General features: G+C 39.7%; 1 protein-coding gene across 1 annotated transcript; it reads right to left on the bottom strand.

The window, feature by feature from the left end:
• Positions 1 to 1,175: 1,175 nt before the first annotated feature.
• LOC104610090 (cytomegalovirus UL139 protein) lies at positions 1,176 to 10,489 on the bottom strand. The gene is made up of 3 exons (XM_010276566.2): positions 10,188 to 10,489; positions 9,757 to 10,107; positions 1,176 to 1,580 (listed from the first exon to the last, which is right to left on the bottom strand). The coding sequence occupies exons 1-3, from the start codon at positions 10,269 to 10,271 to the stop codon at positions 1,341 to 1,343; spliced, it is 675 nt and encodes a 224-aa protein (XP_010274868.1). The 5' UTR covers positions 10,272 to 10,489; the 3' UTR covers positions 1,176 to 1,340.
• Positions 10,490 to 16,255: the final 5,766 nt, after the last annotated feature.

Raw genomic sequence — 16,255 nt, 5'->3', positions numbered from 1 at the left:
CCAAACTTTTAAAATGCAACAATTTAGTACCTACCAAATGGACTGTCAGTTATGTATATCACGTTACTTCATCTATGATTTAAGACTTTTAAAAATGTCAAAATTATCCTTAAAAATAAAACACATTGGTCATCATCTTCGCCCCAAACAATGACTCTTGGCTGTTTAGCGTCTATCCGTACCTGAAACTTTGGTTCTGACAAAAGCCTTATTAAATCTATTATGAGGATGTATCAAGTTGTTTCCTCATTTGAGCAAAATTGTTGGCAGACTCTAAATTTTGGGTTTTTTTATTTTTTTTCAACCGCATATTCATCTTTGTGAATGCAATTTGTGAGCTCCAAGGAAGTATCTCACACAAGATTTTAACATATTCAAATATATGATTCTACTTTGGTTGAGCATCAGGGCATGATCAAGTCATTTTTGTTTGAGATGTGCATTGAATTTCATTTATTCCCTCCTGCCCTAATTGTTTAACATAGGTTTACTTTGGTGTATGCTCGGACTTTCTTCTATTCACCCTACTGATTTTAGGTTTTCATTTAGAGTAATTGTAAAGACTATACCAAGCAAATATCCTGTAGGAATTCCCGTTTGCACATTTCTATTATCTTCCAGTTGTGCACAATGGATTGGGTTTCCTAAAGAGCCACAGAGCCATGGTTGGAAGAAGTAATATATGTGCAAATGAAGCTTAAAATTTCTATCGTTGACGTTTAGCGAAAGTGCTTTTTTTTTGCGATTATTTTTTAATTAAATGCATGGATGGGAGAGAAGCCATGGCGTTGTCTGGCTCTACATGCAGCAGCGAGGGGTTGCAGGATTAGGGCCGGGAGCACAGACTGGGCTACATGGACCACCGGGCATTTGCCCACTAACTAGTCCTATTATGCCAATGCAATCAAATATTGGTGGCAGTTCAGTTGGATCAACATTCCAAGTAGAGCCTTCGTCTACGATTTCGCCTCATGGTGTTAACGTGAGTATGCCATCGAGGGCTCCAGCAACAATTGCTGAGACCAAATCTACTCCATGGATGATGTATACAGAAAAACCGAGGAGGTTCGACCAGTTTTTGCTTCGGGTCATTCGCCTCCGAGCAGATATAACCTTGTGGAAGATTACAGTCTCACGGGAGCAAGGTGAGATGCAGCATTCCTTTGTATACCAAAGAAAAAAAATAGTAGTAGCAAAATGGATCTTCAGACTGTTGGGGATCTCAATGACAATAAAAGACTTTGTGAGTCCACAAATAGAGGATGCGAAACATGATAGGCTGAATGAAGAAATCCTCCATGTCTAGTTTGGTTTCTCTTTCTTTTCAGAATCCTGTTGCTTCAGACCTTTTTTTTTTTCTCACTGCTGTGGGCTGGTTTTCTTCTCTGTTGATTTTGTGTGATTAAAATGCTTTGAAGCTGTTTATGCAACTGTGCTTTGAACTGGTAATTTGCAGCCAGACTCTTCTCAATATCTTCCTTGGCCACTATAAGTTTAGTTTTCCTTGACTCTGCTGCAGCTATTTCTGAATTATTCAAATATCCATTGTTTCCATGAAGTTCTTCAAGGCATGACTTGAGCTAAAATATGAAATAAAGCAACCTCCAAAACATTAATTCTTCCAAAATACAGTCTATCATCAGAGGGTGCTAACTATTCAATTAATCATATCAGACATGCAAGTAAGAAAAATGAAAAAAAAAACATTAATATACCAAATAAAATATGGAAACCATCATGGATTCTATCATAACATTAAGAATCTAATTTGGTTTACATAACCCACTTACATTTACTGCTGAATTTTTCCTCAGGAATCTATTACAATATATGAAAATGGGAGATTTGGTTACTTCTCTTTTCCATCTCCTCCCAATAACATTTGTGCTTTTTCTCTCACATGCACTACCCTGATATAATTGGTTCTGTGCCACTTTAAAGATTAGTTTGGTTAATCATAGTTTGCTTTAGTCACAATGTAAGACTTGTTAATATTTATGAGCAAAAACAAAGTTTGCCCCAAATATTCATGGAAAACAATTGGGTTTAACTTTTATGCTCAATATAACTATTAATCTTCTAATCTTTTGTTTTCTTTGGTTTTTTTTAAATGAACTTGTATTATTTTGAAATTAGAAGAAAGAAGTGCTCATTAGAGAATGTAGGATGACATACTAACATCTGAGCCTATAGTCCTATCCTATCCTCTGTCAAATAGTACAACTAACCAACCCAATCCTCTGAAAGGAACTCCTAGGAATTTGGCCACAAAAAATTGCACTATCCAAGCCTAGGCTAGCTAAACCAACTAACTGTTGCATTCATCGCCATGCAATCCATCAAAAAATGCAAGAATTTCCTTAATTTTATTAAGATAATGAGCCTCCATTGGAGTTGTCAATAGACCAGATTTTGGTCCAATCTGATCCAGATCCAATAAGGACAACCCAATTCAGTCTGAATTCAAATCCAAAATCCATAAATCCAATTTGGTCCATTTAAGTTGACTACAATCCAATCTAAGTGGTGCCTTTCTGTTACATGATTCCTCCCATGACCTGATTAATGCCAATAGAAAACTTCAAATATGAATCCTATACCTGTGCATTTCCTCCAGATCATCTTTAAGACAATACCTTTGAATTGGAATATTTCTCTTGTGTTTTGATCATTGATGCACTTATCTGATTGAGGCCCTACAAACTATAATCCAGCACAAACAGAATAAAATGATTCAAATCCAAAAGATTTTGAGAACTTATAAAAGTTATTCATAACGTCATCAATAATGATGTTTTCTAGAAAACATGAGGGGGCATGTGTGCATCCCTACCTTGATAGAAGAACCTCAATCCTCCTCAATGAGGTTTTCCTTCCCTCCATTCTAAGCACCTGAATATGGACTTAATAGCTTCTATTTCATCTTTAATGGTGTTAAAGAAAGAGGGAAGTCAGAGTCTTTTCCTTTCAAAGCTTTACTTGAAAGATAGATTTCCTTACGCTCACAAAGTGAAGAACATTGGATTTAATGAGTTTAGTGGGATCTGATCTGATAAAGGAACTCCACAACTTAAAAGGAATTAGGTGTATGATTTATTTTCTAGTTGAAAACAACAAAACATTGGAATTGAGCCAGATTATTAGCAGATCCAAGTTGATATAGATCCAATCCAATAACATAATGAATTTGAGATCCAATCCAATCTAAGAAGCATAATAGATGTCCAAATCCAAATTAATTGAATTGGATTTGGATTGGATCCAATCCAAAAATGGTCTGTTGACAGTCCTAACTCCAATGCCCCTACCCAATCTTTTATTCAATCTGAAGGTGGTGGCTAAGCCATAACCCTTGCTTTGATTGCATCTAGATTCTAGAACACCAATGGGGCCACTGAAGACCCACAAAAACGTTCTTATCCCTCTTAAAGAAAATTCCACAGAACTTAGCAATTAGCATATCTTGGATCCCTTGAGAGTTTCTACAAAAGTGTAATGTGAACTTCGCATCAAATGATGGGGGATGTGGGCAGAAATACTTTATATTTGTTAGAAACAATCATATATGAACTAAGTAGAAATACAATTAGTCTCACTATTAATCATATTCAAGCCAGATCATTTTTGTTTTCCTTAATATGATCTTACCTTTGTATATTCATAAAATATTATGGTATAGATTCAAAAAAGGACCTTTCATAAATGGTGCAGCATAATCGAGCAAAGCATCAACACACCAACGTTCTCCATCAAACTGAATGGAGGGGTGGAAGAACATTTCAAATCTCATTTTGAACTCCGGAAAGCAGACCCGCTCTCACCATATCTCTTCATCATAGGAATGAATGTCCTCTCCACAATGCTCCAAAAGGCATTAGAAAGAAATCAAATACAAGGGATCAAAATCTCAAGGAAGGGAGAAGCACCAACTCATCTACTTTTTGCAGATGATTGTATACTGTTTAGCAAGGTTGATCTTGACCATCTCCAAAACTTGAAGAGCCTCATAAGGGAATTTGAAGAGATGTCGGGGCAGAAGATAAATTGCAACAAATCGGGCATCTTCTTTAGCAGAAGCATCCCAAGACTCCACTAGAAGCTCATAAGCAAGTATCTTGGAGTAAATGCCTTAAGCCTCAATGATAAATACCTAGGAGCCAAATTCTGGATTGGAAAAAAAAAAAAAGCTCACAAAGACATAGGTGATAGAATAGAGAAAAGAATGGAAGGATGGCAAGCACAAGCTCTCTCACAAGCTGAAAGGTCAACCCTAATAAAAGCAGTAGTATAGGCCATACCTCAATACAGTATGATGGTGGACATCCTACAAAACAAAATCCACAAGAAAGTAGAGAAAACACAAAGAAGGTTTTGGTGGAAGCACAATGGAAAAGGAAATAACAACATCAGATGGGAAGACATTTGCAAACGAAAACACCTAGGAGGCCTCGGTTTTAGAAGAAGAGTGAAGGAAGCAAACAAATCCCTCTGTTCGATACATATCTAGAGATTCCTAACAAGCAAAGATAGCATGTGGGCCAAACAAACAAGAGATAAATACTTAACAAATAGCAAAAGCTTCTTTGCATGTAAAGCGGCACAAGGCCACTCGGGATGGTGGAAGGCAGCCTTAAAACTCAAAGAAGAACTAGTCAAGAGCTTCTGCTAGTGCTTAGGAAACAAAAAGCAAATTGACATTCTTGAAGACCCTTGGGTACCATGGATCGAGGATCACAAACCTTGGTTGAAGCAACAAACAACAATACTTCCAAATGAAAGAAAGGTAGAACACTTCATTAATCCAGATCGAACATGGAACCTTGAGAAGCTAAGCCAATTCTTCAAAGAAGAAAGCGTGGCAGCCATCAGGAATGTGCCAATCCCACAACACAAGGAAGATGAGCTCCTATGGAAAGGAACACAGAATGGCTCCTTCTCGGTTAAGTCTGTATACCAACAATTGATCCAGCAAAGAGGAACAGAGGATCGAACCTCCACCAAATGGTCCAGAATATGGAAAATCAAAAGCCCCTTCCGATGCCAATTGTTCTTGTGGAAATACATGAAAAGCAAAATAAAATGCAAGGCAAACATATGGCATATAAGGCAGTTAAATAACACTAACTTCTCCTTCTGTGATGAAGCTCCAGAAACATAGCAGCACCTCTTCCTAGAATGCCCTCTAACAAGAGCGGTATGGCTACCTCTTCCTCCTCTCTCTACTAACCCACTTAAATCAGGCCACCTGTCTCTATCCATCTCTCAATACATTTAACCTGTCCAACCTCCCAACAAAGGTCCAACAGAGGTTAACCCTCCGTTAATTATTAATCTTTTTTCAACGAGTAAATCAAAGTTTTCTTCTGTGAATCCTTCTTATTAATCCATTTTCAATGGAAATTGGCAAACTGCAATGTGGGAAGAATCAATGATTTCACTCTTTTTCATATATAATAGTATCAATTATTGATAGAAGAAATCAAATGTGAGAATCAGTAACTTTGTTGTTATTTGTTTGTGGGATGCTCTGCCATGTAAGTGCTAATCAATGGAGATGAGAGGGATTTTATTTATGGAATTAAACGTGTGGTCCATCCCACCAGGTGGCTCCGCTGAGGGTTTGGACCTTTGCTGGGAGGTTGGACAAGTTAAATGTATTGAGAGATGGATAAGGACAAGTGGCCTGATTTAAGTGGATTAATAGAGAGGAGAGGAGAAAGAGATGAGCAGGAAATCTGGCTTCTGGAGGATAATCCTTCGGGCCCAAACATACATCACAAACACCTTAGAGGAATCCACTAATGCAAGCCGCCAGAATCAAACATAGCTCCCCAAAATGACATGCCTTTAGATATTCAAGTCAAATTATTCACAAAAGGATAATGGGCTCCATCAACACGGTTAGCAGCTACAGGTCACCTCATACTCACAAATGATAATGATTTTGTCTTTGCAGAGGGGGAACTATTGGAAAACGTGGGATTACTGGTGTAGATGTATATTTGGTAGTTAGCATTTATATTTGGTAATTGTGTAAAAATAGAATTATGTGAATATGTATTCCTAGGATTGTGGAAGATTATAATCCCTTAAATATGGGAATTAAAAAGGTTAGTCCCTTAATTATAGGGATTGATTCCCTTGATTATAGGGATTGATTTAGAAAGTTTTTTTTTTCTATTTATTGAAGCAGCTTACTGTATAAATATGCCGATTGGCAATGGAATGAAGCAGATCAGTTTTCTATCATTTCAAATAGGAACCATGCAAGCCACAACGTCAGCAGATGTTGAAAGTTGGGCTATTCTCAGAGGCTTGAGGACAGCAAAAGAAATGGGCTACATAAAGGTTGTGGTCTTCACAGACTTGTGCCAGGTAGCAAAACTTATGAAACAAAGCTAGCCGTCCATCGGACGGAGCATGAAGGGAATCATCGAAGAAATCAAGCAATTAGCTCTCTCTTTTGTAATTTTCAGTATATATTATGTAAAAAGATCAGAAAACACCAAAGCTGATCTCCTAGAAAAAAGATCGGCTCAGTGAAGAAGATTGGCTCCACCACCCTTGGCCGCTTCGGGGGGTTTAGCTCTTCTCTGGCAGCTTCGCGGGCTGACGACCGAGCTGCTACCGAGGTGCAACCCGCGACAATCGATCCTCCAACGATTACGTGGATGGTCCCTCGGACTGGTATCTCGCCTGGAGGCTGTCTCTGCGGTTGCTCCGCCTGTCTAATGGACTCGGGGGTTTCTTTATTCTGCTCCCTGTGCCGACCTGCTTTATTATTATTATTGTCATGCCGTACAAAATTTCTCAAATATCCACAACGGATGAGCTCTTCTATCTCATCGCGGAGGTTAATACAATTTTCGGTGCTATGACCGTGATCTCTATGGAAACTACAGTACAAGTTCTTGTTCCTAACATTAGAATCGACCTTGAGCCGAGGTGGCCACTTTACATACGGGGCGTCCTTGATCGCCATGAGGATCTCGGCCCGCTTCATGTTGACGGGTGTAAACACCCTTTCTGCTGTTGGAGATCGGAAAGGCTGAACTGGCTTTGCCCCCCGAGCTTGATCCTTCTTCTTCTTGTAGTCATTAAGAGCCGGGGGTTCCGGTTCCCTTTTCCTTTTTTCGAGGGCATGCTCGCCCTTCTAGTTGATCTTCTCCTCTGTTCCTATGAACTGATTTGCGAGCTCAAGGAACTCGGACACGGTTTTGGGCTGGTTAATGACCACGTGCCATTTGAACTCTTTGTGGGTGATACCTCGTTTGGCCGCCGTAAGCCGAACTGCAGGGTCCAGGTCGGGTATCTGTAGGCAAGCGTCATTAAACCGCTTGATATAGTTCCGGATGGACTCCTCATCTCTCTGGACTATGCTGAGGAGGATTTCTTGGGTCCTCAGGCATCTCTTGCTAGTGACGAAGTGGGAGGTGAAGACCTTCACGAACTGCACCCAGCTCCTTATCGAGCCCGGCGAGAGGTTTCGGTACCAGGTGTGGGCCACTCCTTTGAACGTAGTGGAGAAGGCCACGCACATGCAAGATTCACTCGCCTTGGCCAGATGCATCTAGGACCGGAAGGCGTCGACGTGGTCGTTGGGGTCGAAGGACCCATCGTATTTGTCCAACGGTGGGAGCTTGAAGTCCTTGGGCATGGGGACTGCGAGGAGCTCAGGGGACAAAGGAGAGGGGACCGAGAGAAGTGGCGCAGCTCTTATCTCTCCCGAGCTTATTTCTATTTTGCCCTTGAGCTCGGGCAGGTTGTGGGCGGTGGTAGTTCGGCGAGCCTGGCGACGTCTTCGCTACTTCTTGGCCGGCTCGGCGTTGGTGCTATTGGCTTCTGTATTGCTGAGCTCGATGGGCCTAGGGGGAGGCAGGGATGGCTGCCGGTAGCTGCGGACAGAAGGACCTTGCTCCAGGTCGTTAGCTAGCACCTCGAACCTGTTCTCCACAAGCAAAGGCTCGAACTGCGAGTGTTGGGGTGACACCGGCCTAACCGGATGGGAAGCCCCCGACCTGACCGCGAGCCGTGTGAAGGGGGTAGGGAGTCTTCCCTTCCTTCCGTGAGATGATGCCGAAGTCTCTCCCTGGCGAGAAGGGGGTTCACTGCGGCGCTGAGGCTTAGCTGGCTGCGCCACCGGATGCTAGGGAGGGAGTGAAGGGAACCGTTGCTGGTATTAGTACTGCGATACTTGGTGCAGCACTTGCTGCTAGTGAAACTGGAGTTGTTCAAACTGCTGCATCTGGGCCTGCATGGCCCGCATGCACTGTACCAAGTCTTCAAGTTGGCCTTGGCTGGCCACTGGAGGGAGAACGGTGGGTTCGGCGGAGGTCGTCCCGACTGCAGGGGGCAGCAGGACAGTTACGGGTGCCACCGTTGCAGGCACGTTCAGGCTAGGAACCTCGTCCGCAGAGAGGGGGACGGTGAACTGCCCGATGCAAACGGCGGGCAGTTAGAGTTGCTCCTCTAGGGTGTTCCGGCGTTCGGAGTTGCTAGAAGAAGCCATGGGTGTCGGTGATGTTGGTGAGTAAAAGAAGGAAGTTTCGCAGAGATCAAAGGGAGGCTTTTTGAAGCGTTTCCCACAGACGGCGCCAAATGATGTTGCACGATCTGGGCACTCCTAGATGGCTGTGATTTGGCTTCTGACTGGAACGAACGACACCTGAGAGGAAGGAGAAGGTGAAGGGTTCCCGAGGAGTTATCCCGGTGAGAACACTCCGATGGCTAAGTTAGAACTGGGGAAAATCTCAAAGAAAGAGTAGAGAGTCAGAGTGCTGAAAGTGCTTAAGTTTCAATACCTTTTCCCCGTGAGAGTTAGAGTTCTTTTATGTCGGGGCTTGGTCATACCTGGCATAACTGCCACCGCCCTAGTCGTTACTGTCAGGGCAAGTGTGGCAGGCGCAGGTTGCTGCTATAGGCTGCCATCGCCAGGTACGGACTCGACAGGCGTGTTATGCTTTCCGGAGATGGCAAACAGAGCGCCGCCTGGCAAGGGGACAGAGCCCTGCCACCGGGTCCGGAAGGTACGGATCTCAGGCAGGCCTCCCTACAGCCTACCGAGCTACTGTGCGCCGGACTACCTGGGGCAGGTTTGTCTCGATATCGAGGTGTCGAGGTGCCTGCGCTGGAGGCGGTGCTGCTCCGAGGTGCTTCTCCCTCGGGACACTTAGCCAAGAACTAGGGTGCTCCCATCTTAGGAAAGGAGAGCTCAGAGCCCCTTAGGGGGAGCTCGGGTCCTGGGAGGAGCTCGGGACCTCCCACACTTGATGGGAGTTGAGGTTGGCCAGGTGTTAGTCCCCAGCAAGTTGCTTAGACCGTCGAGTGGCCAGCGTTGGACTCGGCGTGTCTCTCCCGTCGAGTCGCGGTCATGCTGTCAGGCTGAGCTGTTCATTGGACCAGGTCATGCACACGTGTCCCCGTGCTACGAGGTTGGGCCAAATCATCCTCCATCATTGTCAGGATCATGTTCAAAAAAGGATCTTGGGGCAATGTGCAAGCATTGCCAGGATCAGGTTCAAAAAAGAACCTAATGAAGACCAATATTTTTTTTTTTCAAATAATCATCTAGCCTGGTTTGCATCCTTCCATTCTAGCAATTAGTTTCCATTACAAGTATTTGATGCATCAAGTACAGAAGAAATCAATTAGTTTCCATTACAAGTATCTGATTTCTTGTAATGCCGAACGAGAATTAGCAATCAATGTCGAAATAAAAATCGATTAATGTAGAATTACAACCACAGTTCCCCTCACCTCTTCTAAGCTGTTTCTCATCTCCTGAACTTGCAGACGAGAAGCCAAAACTCTCCTTTCCACCTGTCTCCTGAACTCCTCCATTTCATACCTCTTTGACTCATAAAACCTATCCTTCTGCTTCTCGGATTCCTCAATCTCCTCCACCTCACTCTTCAACTCCCTGAATTGCTGCGCTGCAACCAGGTATTTGGCCTCGAGCGTCTCTATCTCAGTCTTGTGAGCTAAGATCTTTAAGTTCAGCACCGCGTTCTTCTGCTCAAGGACGAGACACCGTTGCTCCATGGATCTGATCTTCTGGATCTTCGTTGTCAACAGAAGAGATTTCTTGCTTTGAAGTTCTTTCTCAGCCTGAGGCGAAGAAGAAGAAAGGAGGCAAAGTTAGGGTTTTCATAACGGGAGAGAACGAAGGTGAGGGAGAGGTCCTAAACCTGAAGAAGAGAGAGGCGTTGGTTTCTAGTTTCTTCCATCTGTTGGAGCCTTTCTTGAAAAGCAGACGAAAGCGCCATTGCCATCCCAGACGGAGGGGCTCGACACCGGGAATACTCAGATTCAGAGACAGACAACTTCTGGCGGGAAAATAACTGCTTGCACTTAAGATGGACTGGGCCTACGAGTGAATAGGCCCATTTTCAAGTAAGGTAGCACTTGGATATCTAGGCTCAGTTTCTCCCATTTTTCAAACTCTCTAATCTCTACACAACAAGAGGAGGTGGGCCCAAGCCCAAAAAGAAAAGAGCATCTTTAATTTTATTTATATTTATAATATTAAAATATTAGTAAGCTGCTAGTTACTTTTGGATAGTGAAGAAAACAGATATTTGCCTTTATTTTTCTTTTTGTATTTTCTCGTTGGAATGCTTTTTTTTTGGATTTTTTTATTTTTATCTAGGGCATTGGGTCAAAATCTAATAAAATAGGAATTATTAAGTCCAAAAAATTTAAAAAGGGAAATAAGATCTAAACAGTTGGAAGAATATTTACACACGCATTTTGATTCACATCTAGAGATTAGGGTTTGGAGATATCATTTACATAAAAATCTACTTGAATAATTCATCATTAATAAATTGAATAGATTATAGAAAAACATATATTATTCAAAATTATGAATTAAAAAATGTAAATACTTCAATAAAATTATTTTTAGGCTTTGTTTGATGTACTTTTTTATAATGTTCATTGATTATTTTGGAAATGAGGCAAGGGTAAGAAATCTTAAAAAAAAAAAAATAGAATATCACTTGGCTGAATGGAATTGGCCAAAAAATTGCATAATTTTATTTATTTGCATTAGAATCTGGAATATATAAACCATATTATTTATATAATTATGGAGAGATAACTTATTTGCATTAATAAGTATATAAAGAATGAGATTTCTTAGTGACACATTTACCTTAGTCAAGCAGCTTGTATTGGATTAATTTGAATTTAAAGGCCTGGTATGTTTGGAGTGCAGTTTTATTTGTACTGGTACAAAAGTATGAGAGTGCAAATGTTTTGAGTGTAAGTTCTCTGTTTCAGCCTTTGCCTTATTTTTCTTGTTTGCGTTGAAAATAAAGTAAAACAAAACCTGAAGCAAAATCAATTAAAACCCGAAACAAATGGGAACCAGAAATTGCATTAATCTTCTCATTTGCACTCTCAGATGCAAAAGAAATTACACTGCAAACAAATGGAGACTAAACGGCTAAACCTTTACCTCTTTGAAGAGACATGGCTAGTGGAGAATTTCTTTCAAAGAAAGAAACCCAAAATCTCAAAAAGAGGTATTTTACTCTTCTACCGAATTTAATCTTAATTTTCATGTAAACATAATGAATGATATGGGATGGGGGGCTTAGCTTTACACCAACTAGGTCTATTGGGTTTGCCTTATTTTCTGAAACTAAAATCAATTACTATGGTTGTGTTTTGTATCATTGTTGTTTGTAAGTGAAACTTTTGGGAGTAATCAATACAAATTGGTGAGGAAGATATTTTGCCACAGCTTGGGTGGCAATTTCTGACCCAACCCACTTGATCCATATAATCTACCCAGTACCCACTTGTACCCCACCCAAGCCCATTTACGGGTCAAGTTATCCATTCGGTCAAGTAAAAAAAAATAAGATTGGGTTAGGGTGGGTTATGGGTATTGAATTGTTTCAGCTATATGAAAAAAATACCTTCTCACATTTTTAACCCTCAAAATTTACTCCCGATAGAGGTGTGTCCACCAAATCTTATTGATGCATGAGAAAAAATACCCCTTCCATCGCTGTGAATTAGTTGCTGAACGTGGTAGCAGAGATCCTTGTTGGATTTTAATTTTATTAGAGATTAAATTCAATGGGGTTTGATTGGTCAATTACATGAAAAATAAAAATAAAAATACACCTGCACACATGTCTTGAAAATAGCTTTTTCTTTTACTAAAACCAGTTTTTAACTTGTCCCACATTGGAAAATTACAAGAATTGTTTTAAGTTTTTTAATAGAAACTGATTTACACTGCTTATATATAAAGAGGAGAGTATGGAGGCTTGCTACCGTGCAATACATTTGTGCGCATGTGTGCGGGCACAATGAGGCGCTTTAGAGGTGCACTTTGCTCACACTTCGCACGAATGGTGGCTTTGACTTTTGATTCGAAGCTGACTGTTGATGAGATCAACGATCATGATTCGATTAAGTGTGATCAAGAGGTACCATTCAAAGTTAATAATCATTAACTATTAACTACCTTGAAATTGTGACTGTTCAATGAGTCTTTTCTGAACCAGCACCTACCTCTGCTCTATGACTCTTAAGAAATTATTTAAGGAGAAACCAACAACAAATTCAATGAAACTGAGTGGGGCAAATAACATTCTAAAGACAATATCTTCAAACACGCCTCAAAGCTTCTCCTCCAAGTTTCAGTGACCCCATTTCCCAACAATCCTCATAACTATTGTAAAAGTCACAACCAAGCTTATCAAGCATGTTATCTATTTGGTTTGCCTCTCTAAAAACATGAGTAATTTCCATCTCTTGATATATGCTCTAAAATAGTCAGTAATGTGCCCTTTCAATACCACAATCTCCACACTAGGGAAGATAAGTCCTTCACTATGTTTTGCAAAATTTGAGAATCTGTCTTGAGACCATAACAATTGAAAGACCCAAGGCCTTGACTAGATTTAAAGTTTAAACCATCAAGAAGTGCTATGGCCTCCACCATAAGATTGGTATTTATGCAATAAAGATTGTAGAAAGCATCAATTACACGATTAATTTCCATCTCGGACAATACCACAACACCACAGGCGCTTGAATTTCCTTTCCCTTAACCAAAAGGATTTTAAACCAAAAAACAAGTGGAGAGAGAAATGACAAAAAGGCTTCATTTGGATCTGGTGTAAAATGTCATCAATGTAAAAGTATATTGATGACGTTTTACATCGATAAAATTGATGTAGTATTTACCTTGACTATCGATGTAAAACTTTATGCTTGATGAGGTAAAGTTTTACATTGATTCACGATATTCACGATGTAAAACTCCACTCCATCCAAACGCCAATAAATCTAAATAGGAGTAGAGTTTTATGTCGATCATAATTACACGCTCCTTCCAAATGCCTACAAAACCGAACCGATGTAAATTTTACATTGGTTCTTGATTTACATCACTTCCAAATGCAGACAAAGGAGAGAGAACCAGAGAGATAAAGAATAGGGTGAGGAGAGAGAAACATAAAAAACTTGTTTCCAATATGGGGATATTGGAAACAAGGCGGGAAACAGAGACAATACTCTAATAAGACAAACAACCAGCTACAACTTCTCATCGTCTCACTAAAGACCCGCTCGTTTTTTAGTAAGTTACTTACCTGGGTAAATACAATTATCTGGGTAAGTTTTTCTAGGAAACACTTACCCGGGTAAGTGCATTTACCCATGTTCTTTTATTTCTCAGGTAAATAAAGTAATGGCCATTTTAGTCATAAAAATCCATTATTAAAAGGGGCATTTTTGTCCCATTCAAGTGTTAGCAACTTTCCTCCTAGGTGGGAAAGTTATTTACCCACCTAGAAGATGGGTACCCAGGAAAATAAACTTTCCCTGGTCCCCACATTAATCTGAAAAATGAACATAGGATTCTTGGTCAATGGAAACCAAAATCCCATTGACCAACTTTCCCCCCTCAAAATCCAAAAAAAGAACGCCCCCTAAATCTCTCTGATATGAATATGTTATTCTGGAATGCAAGAGGACTAGGTAACAGTCCCACCACTTGTAGGACAAAAAAATTTCAGAAAACTACACTCTGCAATTTGGATCCCATAGGCACACTTGGTAAGCTTATATATATGGAGTAAGCACATGATCAGTATATATGTGTTCCATATGCATAAAGTGTGGGTCCAACAAACAATTGTATGGACCATTGGGAGGACACAGGCAAGTCATCCTTGCCTACCAAACAAGTTCTTATCTTCATGTAAGACCTTTCTTCCTCTCCTCTTTCCTCCAAGGCAATGCCTAGGCTTTTCCATGCAACTACTTTGGAACTATGAAACTCCTTTTGACCATCTTGGTTACTGTAAGGGAATATATTCAGAGACCATTTGCATATAATGCTTATTCTACTTCCAATAGGTCTAAAATCTAGAGACCTAATGTTGGTCTCAACCACTTGGGGTCATGGGAGGGGTGCACTGGATACAGACTTGGCCTCTGACACTGTTTTTGGTCAAACTGGCCACTCTCAGATTCGAAAAGTCAAATTCAAAGTGATAACATGACTCATGATGATTAATTTTAGAACTTTGAATGAGTTTCTCTGATAGAACCATTCTGCATTACTTACATATTTTGCACAAGAAACACAATTATGAGAGCATTTTTAGGACTTGATTGAAGCCTAATTACCATTGGGGTATGTTTGGTTTGGTGGAAAATAAGAGAGAAGGAGAAAGTTGAAGGAATGTTCTTGAGGAATTGTACAACTTTTGTTAAGAACTTTCCCAAAACTTTCTCACTTATTTTTTATGAAACCAAACATATATAAGCCTTAAGGGTAGGTGCATGATAATTGGTACCAATCATCCTATTTTATGACTAATCCAAAAAAAAAAAATCAACCCATTTTATGACATATGATAAGTTATTAGACACTAAACGTGTCACTAGTAGTTGGTATTCAAGGTGTTTTGACCATAATTATGAAAAACAATATTACATTTTATGGTATAGAAATTTTATGATTTTCTATATTTTTTTGTAAACTTTTTATGTATTTCTTTAACTGTTTTGTAATTTATATTGTTTTCTTCATTTTGAGGAGAAAGGTGCATTAGTGCATAAGATAAGAGAGACGTCATTTCTACTTCCTCCTTCCTACTGTGAAGTAGGGGGGAATGAATAAGATATACACTGTACAAAGAGGGGTTTAAAGGAGAGAACTGGGGTTTTAGAATTTATGTCTTCACTTCATGTGTGAACGATGACATTTGGCTTTTTGACTCTGTTGTTATACTAGTCAATGGTGGGGCTGTTATTTGCATATCTAACGATTAGCATCTAGATATAGGTTGATCTTGATTCATTTATATTTGGATTCGAATCAAACATCCGTCTGATTTATGTAGAAGAGTTCGGATCTCCTGCCAACAAAACACATTCCAAACCCCTACGGTATTGCGTTGGTAGGGTGTCAAATTATTGGACTATCCCGATGATCGTCAAGAAAAAACACCCTAAAATGAATCAATATAATGAACTTGAAAGCATTTCCCAATCAAATACAACTTATTATGTTAACGAAGACAAAATAGAGGGGAAATGGGAAAAATACCTGAAAAACAGGGAGAAAACAAAAAAAATGCTTCATTTAATCATTTAATTAATTGTTCGATGATGAAAACAAAGAGGTTGAAAAAATTTCCTCCCTTCAATTTGAATTCATGGTTTAGGCAAACCATCCAATACTTGACACGTGTTGACTCTATTCAGTGAAGAGGTTCGTCAAGTAGGTGCTTTGGAAGAAGATTGGATAAGACCTAAGGGGAGAGAGGAGTAGGTTTCATAGTGGTTTTATTATTATTATTTTATTTGCTTTACTCAATTACAAGTGTTAACCGTTAATTAAATAAATAAAATTGGAAAAAAAACATAAAGGGTAAAAATGGAAAGAATTTTATTTACTTTACTTTATCGAATTACAAGTGTTAATCGTTAATTAAATAATTCAAATTGGAAAAATAAAAAAACATAAAGGGTAAAAGTGGAAAGTGAAAATTAGGATTTTTTGAGAAACATTGTTATTGTCCTCATTTTTATAAATGGTAAAGACTTAATTAATATATGATTCAATGAAAGAATGGAAGTTAATACCCTAAATATAAGACTTAATTAGAGGGAAATTAATGAGGAGAAAATGTAGTAGTTTAAATTACATTTTGTACCCTCACAATTAAAGAGGAACCAAATTCAAAAATAGGGGTATTGTAGTCAAGAATAGGATTCA

This window comes from Nelumbo nucifera, chromosome 4 (assembly GCF_055504915.1).
Source record: "Nelumbo nucifera cultivar China Antique chromosome 4, China Antique-T2T, whole genome shotgun sequence".
NCBI lineage: Eukaryota > Viridiplantae > Streptophyta > Magnoliopsida > Proteales > Nelumbonaceae > Nelumbo > Nelumbo nucifera.
This window is presented reverse-complemented; position numbering and strand designations above follow the sequence as displayed.

What these genes read in the sequence shown, in the direction of transcription:
- LOC104610090 (XM_010276566.2), bottom strand. Translation starts at nt 10,271, where the DNA reads ATGGCAATGGCGCTTTCGTCTGCTTTTCAAGAAAGGCTCCAACAGATG. An exon ending in AACGCCTCTCTCTTCTTCAG is followed by an intron (nt 10,108 to 10,187) that starts GTTTAGGACCTC and finishes TCTTCGCCTCAG; the next exon opens with GCTGAGAAAGAACTTCAAAG. An exon ending in TGAGAAACAGCTTAGAAGAG is followed by an intron (nt 1,581 to 9,756) that starts GTGAGGGGAACT and finishes TTCATATTTTAG; the next exon opens with CTCAAGTCATGCCTTGAAGA.